At 44.0% G+C, this 22,862-nt stretch overlaps 1 protein-coding gene across 2 annotated transcripts; it reads right to left on the bottom strand.

Annotated features, from left to right (window-relative positions):
- Positions 1–1,352: 1,352 nt before the first annotated feature.
- Positions 1,353–17,832, bottom strand: NTAN1 (N-terminal asparagine amidase). Of its 2 annotated transcripts, XM_072982416.2 has the most exons (10): positions 17,666–17,832; positions 12,804–12,906; positions 12,653–12,718; positions 10,362–10,470; positions 9,883–9,956; positions 8,846–8,899; positions 8,539–8,592; positions 7,594–7,691; positions 4,254–4,367; positions 1,353–3,178 (listed from the first exon to the last, which is right to left on the bottom strand). In XM_072982416.2, the coding sequence occupies exons 1-10, from the start codon at positions 17,744–17,746 to the stop codon at positions 2,999–3,001; spliced, it is 933 nt and encodes a 310-aa protein (XP_072838517.2). In that variant the 5' UTR covers positions 17,747–17,832; the 3' UTR covers positions 1,353–2,998. The 2 variants fall into 2 exon arrangements, with proteins under 2 accessions (XP_072838517.2, XP_078237538.1); XM_078381412.1 differs by lacking the exon at positions 12,653–12,718 and having other exon boundaries at positions 2,990–3,178.
- Positions 17,833–22,862: the final 5,030 nt, after the last annotated feature.

Genomic DNA, 22,862 nt, shown 5'->3' with positions numbered 1-22,862 from the left:
ATACAGTGGTGCCTCAACTTACGAACTTAATCCATTCCAGAAGATGGTCGTAACTCGAAATGGTTGTAAGTCGAAGCACCATTTCCCATAGGAATGCACTGAAATGCAATTAATCCGTTCCGGCGGAAGAAAAAATCACCAAAAAAAGGAAAAACCACTGCAAGATCCATCAGAAACGCGATTAATCTGTTCCAAATGAAGGTAAAAAGAAAAAGAAAAGCAAGCAAACCATGCAAGATCCATCAGAAATGCAAAAAAAGCAAAGCAGAAAGCAAGCAAACTATGCAAGACCCATCAGAATTGCAAAAACAAAACAGAGAGCAAGCGAACCATGCAAGACCCATCGGAAATGCAAAACGGCAAAGCAAAAAGCAGGCAAACCATGCAAGACCCATTGGAAATGCAAAAAAAAAGCAAAGCAAAAAGCAAGCAAACCATGCAAGACCCTTCGGAAATGCAAAAAAAAGCAAGTAAATCCCACAAGACCCATTGGAAATGTGGGGAACCCAAAAAGCAAAGAAACCCCGCAAGACCCATCAGAAATGGGGAGGGGACCAAAAAGCAAATAAACCCAAGACCCATTGGAAATGGGTCGGGGGAAAAACAAAAAGCAACCCCCCCCAATACCCATCAGAAATGGGGGGGAAACAAACAAACCCCACAAGACCCATCATGGCATAGAAACATAATCCCATCACCAAGCTCAAAGAAAAACCACACTGCAAAACTCACCCAGAACAGTTTTTAAAAAGAAGAAAGCAGCACCTTACCTTACCAGGCAGTCCGAAGCCTCCTCCGATTGCACTCACTCTAACTGTTGCGGCGAAAGAGCTACAAAGAAGCAGCCTCTTCACCATCAATGGTTAGCAATTTGAATCCCCCACCTTTTTTTGGTTGTAACTGGAAGCTCAGGCCAAAAGTCGAAGCAAAATTTTGTGGCTGGAGCTGGTCGTAACTTGAAATGGTTGTAATTCGGGACATTCATAAGTCGAGGCATCACTGTAATAATAAATAGCATGGCTTCCGGTTTTCTCTAGTGGCCAGTTCTGGTAATACATAGTGAAAAAAACTTGTTTCTGGATTTATTCCTTTTACCATACTATACACACAGTGTTTGCTATTGCTCATGGTTTTCAGCTTCCACAAGGGACTTGGAACCAATCTGCCACAGATATGGGGCTCCTACTGTAATTCCTCCCATTTCTACTTACATGATACTGTCTTTCAGCACTGAAAATTATAGGACCCACGTGGTGGGGGTCCTTTTTCAAGGCCAGGTCAGCCATTTCCCAGTGCGTTCATTTAAAAAAAATATACAATGGTTTCAGAAAAAGAAACTCACAAAAACACAGTTTTGAACTTGCAGTCATGATTATCATTACAGGACTCAGATGAAAAATATATATACAAAAATACAGAAATTGGGATGCTCTTCAGTTTACACAAAGCTTTTCATAGATCCACAGTATGCAAGAGAAATTCAGCTGCACCCACATATAGATTTTGAGGGCAAAAATGGTTACGAATGTGTACAGACAAAATTATTCATAAACATTTGTATATTCGCATGGTCATTCTAAGGTAAGAGCAACTTGAAAAGTGAGTGTGCAGACATTATTGACTGTGATAGGTTATAACATTAGAACCCCAAACTCAAATAGATTTCATTACTTAACCATACTGAATAGAGATGATGGCCAAGGAGGCAGATATAGCACAAGTTTGATGCACAATGGGCTACCCTGATAGGCCTATTTTGCTGTGTAGCAGCGATTTTTAAAAAATGCCAAGATTCACAAGGAGGCACCACACATTGTTGTAGCAGTTCATCTTTGGCTGTGCAAGATTCAGCCTAAACGCTAATGTTAAATGGCTCCCGTTCATCTTGCATTGGAATAACCAGAGGCAAGCAATGGTTGTTCCTGAAAAAAAATATATATTTGGAGCCTCTACAGTCTCTAAAGATAATACTACCCTTGTTATTGTTACTACAATATTTGGTGATTTCAGAAACATTAGACAAAACTAGTATCAGAGCACAGAAAAGCATCCTCTCCTGATCTACACTGCTGAGCATCCATATCTGCCTATAACTCCCCCCAACCTCCTGCAACCAGAGACGCTAGGGGCCAAACACAGAACACATTCCATCAGTTCTCCCATACATAAATGCAGCGCTTGACCTTCTACCTGTCACTCACCCATTCACAAATTTCCACCCTTCTGATCCATCACCTTCCTTACAGAAGTTACTCCTTGCCAAACTCGTTTGGCAGGACAAGTGGAAGATGGAGTTAGAATCCACTCCCATCTACCCAACAGACTCAACTGTTCACACAGATCTGCCTCAAGTTGGTCTACATTTGCCCTTGATCCCATAATTACCTCAAAGTCAGTGTCAGCACTTGATACCCCAGGCCAACTGGCTTGAATCCCTGCTTCTGCTGGGGTCCTCTCCTAGGTGCACTAAGCGTTGGAGCTCCTATTTTCACCCTGCACCAATATTTGTATTTAACAATTAGGATATTTTGGAACTTAGTAGTTTTGGAGAATGTGACACCATCTACATATGGTGAATGCTGTTTGTCTTATGAATAGAGATGGGCGTATTCATATACAAATATCCCCCCCACAGGTGCAGATAACGAGGGGGGCCAAACCATCCACTCACAATTCTTCCGCGAGCACCACACACCGTTCCTATCACTCCGGAGCGCGTGATCGGCGAGCCGCTCGTCGACCTAGCAGAGACTCTCGTTATCCCGTCTTCTGCCAAAAGTGGTTAATCCATCGCGAGCTCCGGAGTGATAGGGAGGGAGCACGGAGCCCGCAGCAGGGGCAGAATTGTGAGCGGACGGTGCATATGTGCACCTGTGGGGGATATTTTTATACGAATACCCCTATCTCTACTTATGAAGCAATTTACGAAGCACTCGGAAAGGCCACTCTTCCTTTGGCAGAATGCATCTTCAAGAGTTTTCTTAGCTTCTTGTTATGATCAGATCTGATCTGAAGAGACTCTCTCCCAGAGGCCACTGCTGTTCTTCTTGTATATCCAAGGTCTCTTGCTAGGGAAAAGAGTCATATCTGGAAAAGGGTGCTCTTTTAAGTACATCAGGGTTGCTCTTATATGGGAAACGAAGTGAGGTGGTTCAGCCAAAGGCGAAGTAGACAAAGTCTGCAGATTAAAACTGTACAAGTTAGTATATCTTGCTTGTTATGCTTGACTGAAATACAGTAGGACCTCCGTACCTGCGAGATCAGTATTTACTGGTTCACTTATCCATGGTCTGAAAAAATTGAAAGATAGTAAAAGAAAATTCCTAGAAATATACATTTCTTAAGATAAAGTTACCAAAAATGGCCAGTATACATTGACCTTGCCATGTATAGGGTTCACTATTAAAACAGTGCTTACTATAATCCACGTCAGATGTGGGGGTCCTACAGTACTATCCCTCCTGAAACACATATCGAACACAGTACATCTTGAGCAGGTAAGTACCAGATTGGAATCATGTTCACTGCACCAGACTAGGACTGAGGAACACCCAAATTTACATCCCTACTTGACTGTGAAACTCTCATCTTTGTTTGGCCCAACTGCTGTCTTTCAGTCTGGAGGGTTATAGTGAGAACAAAGCAAGAGTGAGCAACCTGTAATCAGTGAGACACCAGGCAGTTTTGGAGCCTTAGAGGCCCCCCAAGTTCAACTGAGCCCTTTATTTTATTATTTTTTGTCTCAGAACTTTTACTTACTTACTTACTTACTTACTTACTTACTTACTTACTTACTTACTTACTTACTTACTTACTTACTTACTTACTTACTTACTTACTTACTTACTTACTTACTTACTTACTTACTTACTTACTTACTTACTTACTTACTTACTTACTTACTTACTTACTTACTTACTTACTTAACTTATATGCCACCCAAAGGTCTCTTTAGCCAAAACAGCTCCTAGAAGCAACCGTTTTCTGCTCCTGGATTGGGCCAAGGGGGGGGGAACCCCAGCATTCCCCAACAAAGAAACCAAAAATGCCCATTCAAGCACTTGCTGTTTAGGTTGGTAGTTTGTGTTCGTTTGTAGTCTGTGCTTAGCCATTTCTGGGCCTACTGCAATCTGTGATGGGGGCTGGGAGACTGAATCCAATCCCTCTCCCATCTTGCCCCCTGTAGGGTAAAGGGAGAAGGATGAGAACCGCATGCACCTTGCCCTTTACCTCTTGGAAAAACCCTGGCTTACCTGCAATATGTATTGATCATCCTGCTCCAGCCAAAAATCTACAACGGGGGAAGGCATCCAGTAGTAAGGCCCAATACAGAGTTGCTCTTTTCTTGAGTCATAAATGTTAACCATCTGCAATGACAGGAGAAAGGGGACACCTTCAAAAGGCTCTGGCGACCACGACCTGCCCTGCAACAGTTTTAGAACTGGAATGTACGCATCCATGGATGGGCAGATAACAAGCTGCGAGTCCCGTTACCTTTCTAGAGAGAGCATTCCACTGTGGATCATCTCCGTCAGAAGGGGCTTCCTAATGCTAACAATAAACAAAACTCTGTTTGCTTAAATTTATGGCAGTGGAACCCAGGTCAGACACTGAAAATATTTAATTTAAACTAAAGGAAAGCTGCCTGTCCCCTCTTGGTTGAACCGTATTAACCAAGTTAGATGTTCAGCAAACATCACAGCAGTTATAGCATCTATTAACTACTACCATATTTTTCCGTTTATAAGACGCCCCAATGTATAAGACGACCCCCACTTTTCTAACCCCAAATTAGAAAATTTGATCGCTGCTTTCCTCGCCACTTCCTAAGCCCGGGGCTTAGCAAAAGGAGGGGGGAGGCAGTGATCAAAGCGCAGCAGGATCGCTTTGATCCCTTCCCCTCCACTTGTTTTTGTTCTCAGTTTACTTCCTCAGTTTTTAGTCTAAACATTTTAGACAAAATTATTATTTTATACACAGAAAAATAAGGTATATATCTCTCTTCTTTGAATGTTTAGTAGTCCGATCTAGGAAGGCATCATTCAAGCCTTCAGTCTGGCTTAGAGATCTGTAACAGACTGGCCATGGTCACATTGTTATTTTTCTCTCTCTCTCTTTTGACTGTTGTTCAAACGCTCTCAATACATGCACACGTATTTTACATATTATGCAATTACTCTCCCCTTTGTATTTAGTCTAGTTCTTTTGAATATGTTATACTTTTCAATTACTGACTTCAAGGCATGAGTCTCATCCCACAAGATTTTGATAAAGCCTACTGCACCCTCTTTGCCTTTATTCATCAATACTGTAGTTCAAACTTATCTTAGCTGTTTCCCATGCTCTGATACAGAAATATTGGAAACCGTGAGCCATTCCCTTCTTCACTGCCTTCTTCCATCCAATGACAGGTTCCTGTACCACCACCCTAGATTTGGATGCTTCACTGACTTTTCTTTCCCTAGTACCTCATGACCCAAGTCTCTTTCCTTGTCGAAATTCAGTTTAAAGCCCCCCGTACCAGGTTTTATAGACTCCTAGCAAACATGCTCTTCCCAATGTCTGTGAGGTGCACTTCATTTCTTCCCAGGAATCATAGAATCATAGAACAAATGAATTGGAAGGGACCTATAAGGCCATCGAGTCCAACCCCCTGCTCAAGGCAGGAATCCAAATCAAAGCAGATCCGACAGAAGGTGGTCCAATTTTCTTTTGAATGCCTCCAGCATTGTAGTGCTTGCTACCTCCCCAAGGTAATTGGTTCCATTGTCATACTGCTCTAACAGTTTAAGAGTTTCTCCTGGATCAGCTTAAATCTGGCTTCCTGTAACTTGAACCCATCATTATGTGTCCTGCACTCTGCAATGACTGGGAAGAGATCCTGCCCCTCCTCTGTAGGACTACCTTTCAAGAATCCATTCTTAGTGCGGTCTGAGAAGTCAAGTGTCTCCCAATGACACTATTTGTGCAGCCAGTAGTTTTGTCTCACTTCCTGCACCTCAACCTTCAACAGAAAGGAGTTATTAAAAAAACCCATCTGTGCTGCAAGGTAACTTTACTTTCCTACCCAGGGCCCCCTAGTCGCTTTCAATATGCTCAACTGTGTCAGGTCCACAAACAGGTAGGGAATCACCTCCTGCCGCTGCCCAACAGCTGTTCCCCTGCAAAGTAGCCAAAATCCTTCCCTCCACAGAATAATCTCTGGCCTCTTCTGTGCTCTTCTCTGAAGCTTGAGGCTGCTGCCCCATTTCCTCCCCCAAAGAGAGGACCTAAAGACGACTACGGAGCTCCAAGGACACAACGTACTTCTGGACAGTCCTGCTCCTCTGGATCATTCTCCTCCTTATGCTCACCCCCTGCACTTGGTATTCTCCCTCGTCACTAGGATTTTTTCCTCTAGCCATATTGCACAGGTATTATAGTTTGAGAAACGCGTGTTGGAGATCCTTGAATTTGATCTATCTTGTGGGTCAAAGCAGATGTAATGGTATCTGAGGGCTTGGCTGTATTTGAGGGCATGGCTGTAAATGCTAGATTTAGTGGTGTGTTCAGGACGGAAGCTAGGGGCATGCAGGTAGATATATGAAAGTACATTTCCAATAAAGTGTAGTGTTAAAATGCTCGTGTTGAAGCTTCACAATGGTGTCAAGAAAATGCATGTGTTGTGTGGATTGGTCCACGCTAAGATTTATGTTCCTGGTCAAGTATCTCTAGGATTTAGCTCTCTCAAGCAATTGGTTGCAGGCTTAAATTTACTTACAGACAACTCCACAATCTCAAGCAACTACTGACACATAACACTGATACAACAATGGGGACTATGTCCTGCTTCAAACCCAGATGCGAGCTCTGCCCCCACATTTACTCTAGCAGCACTATCACACAACCCAACAAAGTCACCCACAACATCAAGGGCGCCTTGACTTGTTCCTCAGCTAATGTGATATATGCTACTTCTTGCCAATAGTGCCCCTCTGCACTAGAGAGAGAGAGAGATACTGGACTCCCATCTCAATGGATTAAATATCAGTCAAGGTTTCTTAACTCAGTAACAGCATAAATGTAATAATGATGCTGTTAGCTACTGTTAGTTTTCTTCATAACTATCAGACCCATCTTTTCAGAACAAGGTTCAAAAGGTAAAGTCTGTCATTCTCAATATTACCACATGTTGTTCCTCTGTTGTTTCCTTAATTTTTTCAGAACCAGACTTCAAAAGAACAGAATATCAAACAAGGGTTATCCTAAATCATTACTAGGAGTGAAATGCAATCAGACACCACTGTCTCTTGCACAAAGTCTCTGTATTCTAACTCATTTGTCTGAAGAAGTGGACAATGTTCCACGAAAGCTTACATTGAAATATAGCAGTTAGTCTTTAAAGTGCCACAATGACTTTTTGGGGGTTTTATTTTGTTTTATGTTTTTTTTACCGAAACAGGAATATGTGTACATCTGTGTATACATACATTCCCAACACAGGTATACAAACAGCCCTGTGATATAAGGAAGGCAATTCTACACCGTTTGCTGTATCATGAATTATTTTATTTCTAATTTCCTCAAAATTCTGCAAACTTTTTCTCCACTTACTTTAGCTCCTGTTAAGGTACTGGCAGATCGCAAATCTTCATCAGGTCCCCGGTCTGGAAATGTTGCATGGAAAATATCTCCTGTTTTAACATTTACACCTGGAAAAACAGAAGCAGAACGCAAGAGAATACCCACATAGAAGTTGAAACAAGACTATTGTCAATTTTTCCAGAGGGCAGGATGCAAACCAATGTATGCAAATTACAACAAAGGGGATTATGACATTAAGAAGATACCCCTGACAGTATGTATAGTTTATAGAGAAACAGACTGCCTTGGAAAGTGATGTGTTCTCCTTAATCAGCAGATTTTAAACACAGGCTTTTGACCCCAAAGGGAGATGCTGTATTTGCAGGTGTCTTGCTTTGGCAGGGGTTTGGCCGAGCTGCTTTTGAGATCTCTTCCAACCCTATGATTCTCTAATTAAACAAGGACAACTTTATCCTCTACCTGTTTTGGTACCTGCTATCTGTTATCCTCTACGATGCCCCCTTCCATTGGCCATCATGGGTCAAACTAATGGGAGAGGCAAGCCTCTGGAAAGTCACAGCTTCCCCACTTTGGTTTATGCAGACTAAAGATTCTGAGTTTGGAAATCACAAGAAACGTGGCTAGTTCAAAAGCGAACATGTTCAATTTCCTCATGTGTAAGAAAGGAAAGGGAAACATGCAACTCTAAGACTTGGGAAGGGATTTTTTAGTTTCAGATATAGCAGAAACCCATCCTTTGGCTTTATATCTGAACTGGGCCTAAAAGTTAGAAGATTCTGCTCAAGTGAAATCAGGCAAAATAACAGACCTTGAAATCCCTTTGAACAAAAGGAAAGGAAACATGTGAAAGAAAAGAAGTACAACACACACACACACAAACACAACTTGAACCTTGTCCTGAGTATGTGCCAATTGTCATTTGTTAAGCAGATACCAAATTTGAATGTTACTTACCAATTCCATAAATAAATGGGAAATGATTTCCATTTTCCTGCCGGTCATTCAGTTCTGTTATTTAAAAGAAGAGGAGAGAAACAGTGAAAAAAATTCCTCAAAAGTTAAAAAAGGAAGTGCTAAAAAAAAAACCACCAAAGCTTAGGATAAGGGAAGTGAAAGGCTGCTTGGCCGAGAGACAGTGTGAAACTCTGGCTAGAAAAAGGTCCAAGAAATACAGCCCCCCCCCCCCCGAGGCCAAGGAGGTGGGAGGACAGGGCACAGGAGGGGAAGAGCCACGAATTAGGCACCAAGGTGAAATAGTTACCTGTCACACAGAATGTCACTAAATGGATAGAGTCCTGCAAGTGGTCAAATGCTCCTAGGCATGGAAACAAATGAAACTTCCACTGAAAAAAGTGACACAAACCGCAGTACAAAGCCTATTTATTTGACTTGCATTATTGCAAGATCATGCTTCCTTTTTTGTTGCCCATAAGAGTCTATTTCATGCACAGTGTTGGCAGAAAAATGCACTCGTTAGTGGTGGCCTAAAAAGGCATTCACTGCCGCTTCTGTGTAAGCAGAAAAGTCTCACTGCTTTCAACCGGCTTGCGTAACTACAAGCTGGAGATCGCCGGGAACTGTCGCATTCCACATTCCTACTAGGATCCTGCCCTTTGTATCCAAGTGGTTGACAACTAGAGGGTGCAGGATTCTATTTCGGGACTCAAACTGCCAGAGGCACAAATCTACACACCTCGGGCATTTATCCAGCAGCAATACACGTTCAAGAAGAGACATCAAGCGCTCAGAGTACAGCCTCTCCCAGACACAACAAGGAAATCACCAGAGTCTCCTAGGGCAGCCCCACCATTGCCTAATTGTGGCTGGCTGTTCAGACACAGCTCTGATCCACAGTCAGCAAAGCTCTTAAGATCACCAGACCAGATTAAATGAAAATTTTTGGTCTGAGTTTGCCAAGCAATCACAAATCGTGACTTGACCTTGTACACATCATGCTAAACCAAGGTTTCCTTTCATTAATCATGGTTTGATGCAATGTCTACATGGAGCTTTCATGGGCTGAGACGGAGCCAGCAGTTATGCTGGTTGGGAGAGAACAGTTCGGTTCCAGGTCTGACTGAGCAGAACTTTCGGCAAGTAGCACCCTACGTAGCGGCCCTCTCCCCATGCCTAGCAGGAAACAAAGTAGGGCAAGAGATATGCCGATTGGACTCAGCCCTCGTGGCCTCTTCCAGTTCTAATCTCTAATAGGTTTTGCAAACTTCAGTTCAGAAAAATTAACCTCAATCAAACCCCTACAAGTTGACTGAAAGAGCAGGAAAGCAAAGGTGAACTTACGCAGGAGTTGATTGGTAAGTTCCTGGGATAAGCGCCTGTCATCCCTGAAACCTCCAACCAGGTGCACTTCCAACCTGAAAACAGCATTAGAGTCAATTAATGCAAGATGTACCATTTGTAAAGCACAAGAAAGCTTCAGATGAATAGGGTCCATTTTTATCAGCAGGTCTGAATGTTAAGGTAAATTGAATGTTTCCAATTTATCCTGTTTACTTTTGCTGTGAGTGAAGGTATGTAGTGGAAAATATTAAAACTGTTTCTCCCAAGCACTGAATGGTAACAAATATTTGTTTATTCAAGTGTAAGTTTCTCTCAAACAACCTCTAAAGGCTTCCTTATTGGGATATATGCATATTTATTTAAAAACCATACATCTGTCTGTGTGTTTGTGTGCGTCTCTGTGCATGCACAAACATGTTTTATTTATTACCATTTAACTGCTCTAAAAAGTCTGAGAAGTCTTTCTGTGAAAAACTGACCTTCCACATTCTGGGTTAGGAGAAAGCACTTTGACAGCATTCGTAATTAATAACACCTCCATTTCTGTATCTGATCCATCACAGTGAGTCAGGCAGGTAGCCCCACTACCTGGGGGGGATAAAAAAAAAAGGACCATCTTTCCAGGACTCTTGCTTGGAGAAGTAGAGACATCAGGCTCAGATGATCACGGTTAGTTTTTGGTTTTTGTTTTAAATTAGGAACGCTAACCTGATCCAGATGCAAAACAGTGGCTCAGAGGAAGTCCAGACGGACACTTTGAATTGCGGAATAGGTGGTGGACTGAACACCCCCTAAAGCCAGACTCCTACTGCAGAAATGTGGAGTAGAAAGGTCATCACACCCAGCTTCCCTCTGCTCCTGCAGGATCCCAGTGATGTACCCAGTGGCACGACCAGCTTCGCAAACATGAGAACAGCCATGTGATGGGGAGCTAACCAGAGTCAGAGGGAGGATACTTTACATCATCAACCTCCCACTCTGCATTGCGTAATGCAGTAGAAAATGGATCCAAATCTAGGAATCCTTTTTTTTTGTAGAAGAACTGAACCTACACAAGTCCTGCTGCACAAACATGCACTTCTGGACTGACCCCGTCCCTCCTTTTCTCTTTTGTTTCAGAAAAACTCAAATTAGAAAGAAGGTAGGGAAGATCTTTGCTGTAGCTATACTAAAGGGCAAGATATATGTCTCATTGACTCCCCCGAGAGCCAATCCCATCTCTCAATACCTGAAAGCAATCCCTCACAACAACACAGATGTCTTGTTGAACCCACCCAACCCATCTGGTCATTGCAGGGGCAGGATCCACATCCCATACACCCAAAGAGCAAAGGGCTTTCACCCCAAGGACTGCACAGAACTTCAGAGAAGTTCTCACAGGCCATAATCCAGCGATGGGCATCGCCAGGGCCAAAAGCAACAGTATATTTTAGCTGAAAGGTAACTACGCCTTAGAAGAAGCATTTCAATTTTTCAGAATAGGAAAACCACACACAAAGGCCAGGAAACAACTAAACAAAGGCATCATGGCCAGGGGTATATGGAGCCATGACTCACAGGGTTAAAGCTTCAGGCATTTATGAGCAGCCTCAGGAATTTATCACGTCATGTACCATCCTGCTCAGGCTTCCCTTTTTTTCCCTCCGCTTAACTGTAATTCTTATTGGAAGCAGTTTTCCATTGCGGTAAAATGTGATTTGATCCTGAATGGGCAATTAAGAGCCATTAATATTACAGAAGACCTGTTCCTCATGAGATAATATGCCCCAGTTCAGTGGCTTGCATTGTAGGATTCTCCTTCACGAGGGAGCTAGCTGTGGTGATTGTGCAGATGAGTACCTGGACTTCCAGATTTACAACTACACCATCAATAATTGTATAGGAAACACGGCCTTCTAGGGGACCTCAAAATGACTGCATTCCGTCCCAAGGCATAAAGCTTCCTTCCCTGTTGGACTACTGCTCTCACAAGCCCCCTAATCAGCTATCACCTCTACATCTTCACCTTTCCCAGAGTAATCAAAACCAATGATATAAGCCAACAAATCTGGCAAGCAAAGAGGCATCTCCGTTTTGCTGTATTTTCTAAACCACAGCTTAGCGTCTTTGACTCCCACGCCCCTCTCAGCTTCAAACAGCATGGGCAGTAGTCAAGGACGGCGATCCGAAAACAGTGGGGTTCCCCATGGCTGTTTGAAAATGGACAAGCATGCTGAACCTCTGCCATTTATGAGTTAGTACACCAGGACCCCCATATCCGTGGATGCTGAAAAATGCAGAAAGCTAGTTTAAAAGCAAACGCCACACCTAGCATGGTCTCTGAATCCCTCTAGTGGCCAGTTCTTGTAACTTCATTGTTAAAAATGTACAGTGGGGTCTTGACTTGAGAACTCAATCCGTATTGGAAGGCGGTTCTCAAGTCAAAAAGTCTGTAAGTCAAGTCTCCATTGACCTACAGTGCATTGAAAACCAATTAATCCCGTAACAGGCCGTTTTTGTTCCATTTGGTTTTTCTCTGGTCTGTAAGTCAAATCTCAGTCTGCAAGTCAAACCTAAATTTTGCGGCCAGAGAAGTCTGTAATTCAAAAAGTCTAAGTCAAGCCGTCTGTAAGTCAAGGGTCCACTGTATTTGGAGGGAGATTTTTCTTTTAATATTTTTAATATTTTCAGACCGTGGACAAGTGAATAAGCAGATCCTGATCCTGCAGATAAGGGGGGGGTCTTACTGTACTGAAACAGGACAGAGAAGAAGAAAACAGATGTGAAGTACCAGTGTGCCGAAGTACAACTAAGTGACAGGTAGTCGCATCCTCTGATCCAAGAATAGATACAGAACCTGTTAAAAAGCAGAGTGGAGCAGGAGTGAGAATGTGGCCCCTGTTTCTTGACTTTTGAGCAGTTATTTTTCAATGGCCCCTTACCATCCTTAGGAGTAGTTGCTGCAAATTCTCTTTGCTGGACATAGAGAAGTCCTTTGGGCCCCACGGTCTGAGCAGGCTGGCTTCTTAATACTTTGGCTCGCTCCTGCTTAGAGAAAGGGGGAAGTGGTTAAACGCTGAAATAAAATGGCACTCGACTCCTCATTTGGAAACAGATATTGTTTTCAAACGAAAGCACTTTTCTTCACCCCCACCCACTCATTTAGTCATTTATTTCATTTATTTATTTAACCTATTTTCTCCCACCTTTCTTCTAAAAACAAAAAGGACCCAAGGCTGCTTACATTATTTAAAAAGATAATATCTCAAAGTTAAAAATGGTTATCAAATATTTAAAAAGAATTAAATAAACACTAGATTCAAATGTTGGATAAGAGCATTACTAGAACAGGAGCATTAAAGTTACAAAAAATACAAGTGATCCCATTTCCCAACTTCGTTTGAAGTACAACCCACCCAAGTTGAGGCAGAAATTCAAGAGAGTGATAGATCTTCAAAGTGATTTAACTGCACTTTGTCAGTTCAGTCAGTTTCAAAAAGATTTTTAAATTAATCATAAACGAATACCCCTGCGCAGCTAGAGTTAATGAGGGTCCGGCCCCTGGAGCCAGACTGACCACTCACAACTCCACCGCCATCGCTGGCCCCGCTCATCCTTCCAATCGCTCCCGAGCACTGTTCTCTTCTGGGTCGTCTAGCCACTCCTGGCAGAGGGAGGGAGGATGAGTCTCCCTGCAAGGCTGCCGGGTGGCTAGCTGAGCGGGACTCGGGAGCAACTGGAAGGAAGAGAGGGGACACCAGCAGATGTGTGAGTGGACGGACGGCCCCAGGGGGCCAGACCCTCGTTAACTCCAGCTGTGCAGGGATATTCGTACAGTATTCCTATACGAATGCCCCCATCTTCAATCAAGAGTTACCTGCAAAATAAATTTCCAGAAGTGTGGGATAAAGCTCGAATTTTCTTTTACTGCCTTTCCCTCAACATATTTGGTTAAGTGTGGCTTCAGCAAGGTCTGAACAAAATCTAGGAACAGAAATTATATTGCAACAAAAGGTGACCTTCAGCTCTCACTGTCTAATTTGGAGCCTGATTATCATGAAGCTTCCAGAAAAGCACCATTGCATTAGGCCTAAGAGATGTATGAAATTATCGCTTTGGTCAAGCATGCCGGAATGTTCATGTTTTTTTGATGTTCAATAATAAATAATGTCATGTTTGTCTGTTTATGTTGTATCCTGGTTTGACAGGGTAGCCAAAAAAAAAAAGGTTGAGAATACTGGTTTACAGCAGTGGTTTCCAATCTTTCTTCAATTACATACCTCCTTGCGATTCCATTTCCATAAACTGTAGCCTCATCATTCACCAAAATAACAAAGTACAGTGGTGCCTCGCTTAACGAGCGCACCGTATAATGAAGAATCCTTATAGCGATCCCTTTTTGGGGATCGCTATACGGAGCTGCCCCAATCGCCGCACTCGCTTTGCGACGATTGGGGCGTCCGGCGGCCATTTTGGAGCCGCCAAACAGCTGATTGGCGGCTCCAAAATGGCCGCGGACGACCCGAAATGGCCCCCCGCAGCGTTTTCACGACCTCGGTAAGCAAGGGGAGGGCGCGAAAACACTGACAGGGGGCCATTTCGGGTCATCCGGCGGCCATTTTGGAGCCGCCGAACAGCTGTTCGTCGGCTCCAAAATGGCCGCCGGACCAGCGAAAACATCGCTGGAGAGGTAAGTTTTGGCGCCTATTGGAACACATTAAACTAAGTTTAATGCGTTCCAATAGGCTTTTCGTGCCCCGTACAGCGATGTTTTCGCATAGCGAAGGTTAATCCGGAACGCATTAACCTCGCTATGCGGGGCACCACTGTAGTAGACATATATCCTTTTCTTATGTCGGCCATCCCCACTCCCCGGACATCTCTCAAATTGGCTCCTTCCCCAATCCTCCCCCAACTTCTTTCCTTTCTCAAAGTAACTGCCATGCAACAACTCACAGAAGCTGCAACCTTGCTCTGCCAGCCCCTCTTCTTTTTCATGCCAGCCCTTAACATAAAGCCATCGGGTCCAACCCTCTGCTCTAGGCAGGAATCCAATTCAAAGCAGATCTGACCAGATGGTTGTCCAATTTTCTCTTGAATGCCTCCATAGCTGAAGGTAACTGATTCCATTGTCGTACTGCTCTAACAGTTAAAAGGTTTCTCCTGATATTCAGCCAAAATCTGGCTTCCTATAGCTTGAGCTCATTATTACGTATCATGCACTCTGGAAGGACCAAGAACAGATCCTGTCCCTCCTCTGTATGGGTACCTTACAAGTATTTATTTATTTATTTATTTATTTAATTTATATACTGCCCATCTAACCCGAGGCCGTGCTGAGCATTTTTCAGCAAAATCAAAGGCAAACTAATAAACAAAACATCTAACCATAAAAGATCAACACTTGCATAAAATATACAACATAATAAAATATAACAACATTAAAACATTTAAGCATTTAAGATCTTGGTATAATTTATCTCAGTGGTTCTTAACCTTTGTTACTCGGATGCTTTTGAACTGCAACTCCCAGAAACCCCAGTCAGGACAGCTGGTGGTGAAGGCTTCTGGGAGTTGCAGTCCAAAACTCCTGAGTAACTCAAGGTTAAGAACCAGTGATTTATCTTACCACCATTACGTTGGTGAATCAAAATAAAACGCCTGTACAAACAGCCAGGTTTTTAAAAGCTTCTTTAAAATGGCAAGTATATAGGCCGGGCAGATATACAGAGGAATTGATTCCAGAGTCAGGGAGCAATCACTGAGAAGGCCCAGTTCCTAGTTTTTTTTCCTTCCGGGCATCTATCAGGGTCAGCATCCTCAGACATCTGATCTGGGATGAGCAAGTATTTGAAAAGTGCTATCATATCACCGCAGAAGCCTGTGCTGCAGGGTTAGAAGACCAGCAGTCGTAAGTTCGAATCCACGTGACGGAATGAGCACCCATCGCCTGTCCCAGCTCCCGCCAACCTAGCGGTTCGAAAGCATGTAAATGCGAGTAGCTAAATAGGGACCACCTCGGTGGGAAGGTAACAGCGTTCCGTGTCTAAGTCACACTGGCCATGTGACCATGGAAGATTGTCTTCGGACAAACGCTGGCTCTATGGCTTGGAAACGGGGATGAGCACCGCCCCCTAGAGTCGGACACGACTGGACAAAAATTGTCAAGGGGAACCTTTACCTTTATCATATCACCCCTCAGTCTTCTTTTCACAAGGCTAAGCATGCCCTGTTCTTTCCATCTTTCCTCATAGAGCTTGGTTTTCAGTCCCCCAATAATCCTTGTTGCCCTCCTCTAAACTTGTTCCAGTTCGTTGGCATCCTTTTTAAAGTGTGGTCTCCAGAACTGGGCACAGTACTCATCAAGATGAGGCCTAACCAGTGCCAAATAGAGGAGAACCGGTACCTTATGGGATTTGGAGACTATACTTCTGTTAATGCAGACTAAAATAGCATTTGCCTTTTTTTAAAGCCACATCACACTATTGGCTCATATTCAACTTTTGATCTACAACAATTCCAAGATTCTCCTCACTTATATTATTATGGATACAAGCATCCCTCCATCTTTAACACCGTGCATTATCCACCTATTCTCTCCAGCCCATATTTAGTTTTACAGCAACAGTCCCCAGACTTTGAGTCTCTACAATGAACGAATGAACAACTCCAACAAATCCCCAGGGTGGCTAGTGGCCAGTCAGGGATTCTGGATGTTGTAATACAGCAACATATGGAAACAGCTGATGAAACAAATACAGGAAGCTGGCTCTGTGCTGAACCAAATCTGACTGGCACAGCTTTCCCAGGATTTCAAGCCGAATTCTTTCCAAATCCTATCTAGAGACGCTATTTAAAAATCAACTGAAAACATGGATGTTTAGGCAGGCCTTCCTGCCCCCCCCCAGTTAATTCCTAATTCTCTTCCCCTTCTTTTTCTATTATGATTTATTCTGTTCTTTCCATCTTGTAGAAATTTTTCCAATTGTGTAAACTGTTTTTTTAATATATATATATTAATATATATATATTATATACGTATATCTATTTTATATTTGTGTTGTAAGCCACCTAGAGTGGTTGCAATGACCAGATAGGTGTGGTATAAATGGGATAAATAAATAAATAAATAAAACAAATAAATACCCAACCTGGGACTCTTTGTAAAGAAAGCAAGTTCTCAGGTGAACTGCACACCCCCTCCATACATCGCCCTGTTTCTTGCCGGTCTCCCATCCAAAAACTATCCAGGTCTGACCCTGCTTAGCTTCCTAAATCAGGTGAGCTCAGATGTGCTGAGGATCCTATGACAAGGGGGGGGGGACTCCTGGGCAGAAAGGTCTACACTTGCACTTCTGAGGTAAATGACGGGTACAGCATCGCTTAGGGCACTGGTTCTTAACCTTGGGTTACTCAGGAGTTTTGGACTGCAACTCCCAGAAGCCTTCACCACCAACTGTGCTGGCTGGGGTTTCTGGGAGTTGCAGTTCAAAAACATCCGAGTAACAGAGGTTAAGAACCACTGGCTTAGGGCAGTGGTCCCCAACCTGGGGGCCTCCAGGTAGTCTTGAGACTACAACTCCCAGAAACCTCTGCTGGCCAGGATTTCTGGGAGTTGAAGTCCAAAGAACATCTGGAGGCCCCAAGGTTGGGGGGGGGGGACCACAGACTTCGGGGGGGGGGAATTGCACTTCCTCCCAGCTTCTGAATGCAGCCACTAGGGACACCCAGAAGCAAAAAGAGTGTCGGGGGGGGCTCCGACATTAGCCCACGAGGGTGCCCCCCCACTTCCAACCCCGCTCACCTCCAGCTCCGGGTGGGCGCCGACCAGTTCCCGGGTGGGCCGGGACAAGTCGACCCGTCCCCCGTTGACCAGCAAGGGCATCTCCGCGCACCTTGCGCGCCCGCGGCCAGCAGCCCTCCCTCCGCCGGCCGAGCAGGGCCAGGGCGTCGTCGGAGGAGGCGGGGCTCCAGGCGCTCCCCCCCTGCCCCCCCACCCCGCTGCAAAGCTCCCTGGGAAAGGTAGTCTCCCGCCTCCCGGGAAGAAGCTCTACTAGGAATCCTGTGTGACTCGGTCGGCCGGTAGCTTTCCCCCAGCAAGGGCTATTTGTCTTCCTGGGAGTTGAAAAACCTTTCCTCTCGCTTGCATTCTCAGCCCAGCGCTGGGAAACATTTAAAAAGCCTCGCTAGAACTACAACTCCCACAAACACCCCAGCCAGCAGGGCTGCTCGATCGGCCCCCCCCCACGGGGAGTATTGTGGGAGTTGCAGTCCTTTAAAAAAAAAAAAGGAACGTGGCCCAGCCCTCTGTTCCTGGAGGGTTTCCACGTGCCTTGATGAGTTTAACCTCGTTTGCATCGCCCTCCCCAGGATTTGCAAGGCTCGCAGCAGGAGGGAAGGAAATGGGTTTTCCTAGCAAAAAAATAAAATAAAATAAAAATAAAAATACTGCAAAACTTGCTTTGGTGCCCCATTCCGTTCAGATGTTCCGGTCGAAATCAGAGATTCGAGTACAAGGAATGGAGATGCCTGAGAGGGAGGGAGGGAAGCAGTCGTTTGGTCCAAGGTGGAAGGGCTTCTGGGCCAGGTGATGGTGGAAACCAGGCATTTTTGGGGGGGGGGGGGGAGGATCTGGCTACATCTAATGACTCTGGGGAAATGGAAGGGTCCTCAAGACCAAGGGGGTGAAAAACATCTGGAGATGGCCAGAATGGTTGCCGAGATCCAGGGTGGTCGTAAGTGCCAGGGATGGGGGATCTCGAGTCATGAGACTCCCTTTCAAGTCAGACTTAAGTCGCACTAGTGACTGGACTTGGACTTGGCTCATTTCTCCCCCCCCCCATGACTTGGACACACACACACACACACACACACACACACACACACAGAGGGACCCAGACCCAAAGAGCTGCCAGCATACCCTGGCAGGCGCTCCCCGTTCCTCTAGAAGTTGTCCACGCTGATTTGAAGCCGTTTTGTACACAAAAAAAACAAAACTTTGTTCCCTTCCCCCCCGGGCCACTCATCCCAAGATTTCTCCCTCTTCCCGGAGACCCAGGAAAGGCCAGCAATTCCTGGATATTCCAGCCGGTGCCCTCAGATCTGACAACCCTATGAACATGTTGAACTGAAGGGAAGCCATGACACTTCAGGCTCGTCGTGTCTCACTGAAGAAAGTTCGATGCAGGGGGAAAAGAAGAAAATGGAATACAAAATAGATTGTTTCAATATAGGAAGCCATGGCCTTGAGCCTCCAAGACCTGAGTAGAGCTGTCAGTGTCGTTGTGACGCGACTCCGTCTTTGAGACCTTTATTTTCTTCTGGTTCCTCACAAAGACGCGAGCTGCTTCATTCTCCTCACACTGCCACCAGATGTTTTCTTTTAAACATAAATCATTTCAAGGACACACCAGTTAATAAAAGCATTATTTATCAGGGTGGGGTTAATGATTGGTTGAAAATAACAGAGACAATCATAGGAAGCAAATCTCATTGATAAACAAGGATGTATTTAATTCCTTCTGTTACTTCACTATACAGTGGGGTCTCTACTTAAGAACTTAATCCGTATTTGAAGGTGGTTCTCAAGTTGAAAAGTTCTTATGTTGAATCTGCATTTCCCATAGGAATGCATTGAAAACCATTTAATCCGTATCTGCTCTTTTCCGTCCATAGAAACTACAGTGGAACCTCTACTTAAGAACTTAATCCATTTTGGAATGGTGTTCTTAAGTTGAAACGTTCTTAAGTTGAAGCAAAATTTCCCATAGGAATGGACTGAAAACCAATTAATCCGTTCTGGCTGTTTTTTTGTTATGTAGAGGTGCGTTCGTACATTGAAGCATTAGTTCCCATAGGAACTAATGCAAAGCTGGTTAATACGTACTCTACCACTAGGGGGAGAATATTTTTTTTAACCTAAAATGACCTAAGGTTAAAAAAAGAGCAGGAAAGGTTTTTTTTTCCTGTTCTTATCTTGGATTTCTGTTCTCAAGTAGAAGCAAAATTTAGCAAATGGAGCTGTTCTTAAATTGGATTGTTCTTAAGTAGGGACGTTCTTAAGTAGAGACCCCACTGTATTTCCCAATCTCTGATCTCAATCTACCTCAGTCAATCCCCTTTGAAGCTCTGATCTCAATCTCTGTTTGTCCTCACTCTACTCTCACTGTCTCACACTCCTCCACTCTCACCTATCTCACACTGCTCCTCATCTCTCTGTCCAGAGCCCTCCTTTTATACCCCCCTTCTCTCCTGCTCCCGCCTTCCGTCCTCCTCATTGGCTCTCCTGCCAAGGTTCCCTTGTGACAGGCAGGTGCTGACTGGGGTACCCGCTACAGTCATGACCTCTAATGCAGTGGTCCCCAACCTTGGGCCTCCAGATGTTCTTGGGACTTCAACTCCCAGAAATCCTAGCTAGCAAAAAGTGGTGGTGAAGGCTTCTGGGAGCTGTAGTCCAAGAACATCTGGAGGCCCAAGGTTGGGGGCCACTGCTCTAATGCACAGTCCAGCAACTTCACTGTGCACAGCAGCAACAGGCGGCTTTTTAAAGGCTCTCCACCAGTATCTGGCTATGAGGATTGTTAGGATGAAGGGCTGTACCTCAATATTTACCAGGATTAAGGGTGAGACCTTGGCTTCGTCATTTTCTGACACCTTCTCTACCTGATATACCAATGGAATTTTTGGAGGCTGGCAAGTTATATTTTTTGCATAATGATCAGTACGCTAATTGTGCCACTCTGCTATATCTAATTTAGTAATATGTTTGTGCAATCTTTGGACATTCGCAGATGATGTGAGGCACAATTTAATCTTTTTCTTTTTGGCAGAGTTGACGTTTGCTGTTAGCACTAATTCCGAGGAGGAGGAATTTAAATTTGTATGGAATCATTCCAATAAAAATATAAAAGGAGTGTGTGCATTAACAGATTAACTTATTTCTCTAAATTTGAAGAACCTTCACGAGAAACTTTAAATATTTGGTGCACTTTAGGATTTTAGATCTTGAATTAAGTCTTGGTAATCCATGGCTGTATGGTAAATAAAAAATTAAGAACCAATGACTTGGAGCATAAATGGATTTGGGGCCATATCTAGTCCTTTAAGTATCCCAGTCCAGCCCTATATGATTTGCCAACTGGCTACACACACTTTTTTCATAATAGTGGTTTGGTGGTTCCCCAGGTTTTGTAATATCAAGGTTAAATGCAAGACATTCAAACAAAATCCTCAGAACACTATATGGTTACAACACTCCTTGGTAGTTTGAGTTTGTGGGGGTCTGTCAGAACTGACATTTTTCTCTTATAAAGTTAATTTCAATGTGATATCAGCTAACTTTATCAACCATATCAATTTTCATCTGGGTATCAAGGCACAAATTGGTTAATCGTTTGAATACTTTTATCTCTCCTCAGAGACTGGAAATAAGACATTGTTTCACTGAGGGTGAAGTAAGTCTTTCTCTAGACATCCATGCCTTCACCATCAGTTTGCTTAATTTACAGCCTTTATTCATATTAATTAGTGAGAATGCTGGGCAATGGTGAAATATTGTGAAAGAGATATAGAAGCTGGGTCTTCATCCATTTGTCCTAGACAGGCAAACACCTCACACTCTGCTGAACAGCTGTGTTGGCTGGCAAAAAAGGCAAACCCTTCTCTGGAAGGCAGGCGGTATCCTTGGGAGCACTTTTCTTCCTACTTAATCCTGGAGGCAGAATATTCTAACGAGGCCACATTAAGAGCAACCTGAAACCAGCTTCTTCCCTGCCTAGATACAGTACAGATGTTTCAGCCAGTTTCTTCAGTATACTTTGACATGACTTGTCCTGTTGTTCATGTATTTCTCTCGGTGAAGGAGAACAGGAGACAAGTATGCCGTCCTCACCAGCAAGACCACCAAGAGAGGAGAAAGAGACCATGGAGGGTGATATAGGAGGAATGACAGGAGCGTTAGGTGAAGGGGAAAAGGCTATAGAAGTTTGTTTGGTAGAGGAGGGGCAAGGAAGAAAAGGAGAGGAGATGAAACTCTTACTCCAGGAGGAGATAAAAGAAGGGGGAGAACGGAGGTTCAGCAGCAGAGTGGCAGAGGAGGAGAGCCGAGAGGACAAGGCGAGAGTAGAACCGGAGAAAGTGGAGAAAAAAAATATGAAAAGGCACGCGACTTACTAAAAGACTTCCCCAACCTAAAAGTACAGTGGACCCTCGACTTACGGAATTAATCCGCATTGGAATGATGGCTGCAGGAAGAAAAGTCTGTAGGTCGAGTCTCCAGTGACCTACAATGCATTGAAAACCGATTGATCCGTAACCAAATCCGTAACCAGCCGTTTTTGTTCCATTTTGGTTTTTTTTCCAGTCTGTAGGTCTATTCTCTGGCTGCAAATCAAATCTAAATTTTATGCCCAGAGAAGTCTGTAACTCGAAAAGTCTGTAAGTGGAGCCGTCTGTAAGTCGAGGGTCCACTGTAGGTCTGCTCTCGAACCCTGAGTACCCAAGGGAAGGAGAGACAATCTACGAGACACAGGGAAGGACTGTGATAGTTTTTCCACACGGGCAAGAGGGTGATACGCCCCGATCTGGTCTACAACACTCCACTGAAGGAGGGAGACTGGGCGCATCATCCATGTTGTGGGACAATGTTCACTATGAGGAGTGCTCCCATGTGCAAGATTACCAATCACAAACGGTTTGGTCCAGCCCCGCAGTAAATGGACTAAAGTTGGACGAGAGGTCCGTATTGACTAGTTATGGACAGTTACCTGATTTATCTTGTTTCGACCCTGTTGGTCTTAATATTGAATCTCCGTGCGCGAATAAATCAGGGAATGTTAACCCGTTGACTCAGTCTCAGCCTCTTCTTCCCGCCAAATGTGAGGAACTGTTAGCAGTTTTAACAGAATCTAATCACACTCTCTTTCTCGGAGAGAAAGGAGCATGAGATCAAGGTGTTTCTAAACCACTGCTAGATACCATTGCTGATGAAGCTCTCTGCCCCA

This window comes from Pogona vitticeps, chromosome 13 (genome assembly GCF_051106095.1).
Source record: "Pogona vitticeps strain Pit_001003342236 chromosome 13, PviZW2.1, whole genome shotgun sequence".
Classification (NCBI taxonomy): domain Eukaryota; kingdom Metazoa; phylum Chordata; class Lepidosauria; order Squamata; family Agamidae; genus Pogona; species Pogona vitticeps.
The sequence above is the reverse complement of the archived record's forward strand: the minus strand, read 5'-3'. Positions and strand labels throughout refer to the sequence as shown.

What these genes read in the sequence shown, in the direction of transcription:
- NTAN1 (XM_072982416.2), bottom strand. Translation starts at nt 17,746, where the DNA reads ATGCCCTTGCTGGTCAACGGGGGACGGGTCGACTTGTCCCGGCCCACC. An exon ending in GCGCCCACCCGGAGCTGGAG is followed by an intron (nt 12,907 to 17,665) that starts GTGAGCGGGGTT and finishes TTCTCTAAGCAG; the next exon opens with GAGCGAGCCAAAGTATTAAG. An exon ending in AGTTGTACTTCGGCACACTG is followed by an intron (nt 10,471 to 12,652) that starts GTACTTCACATC and finishes TATCCCCCCCAG; the next exon opens with GTAGTGGGGCTACCTGCCTG.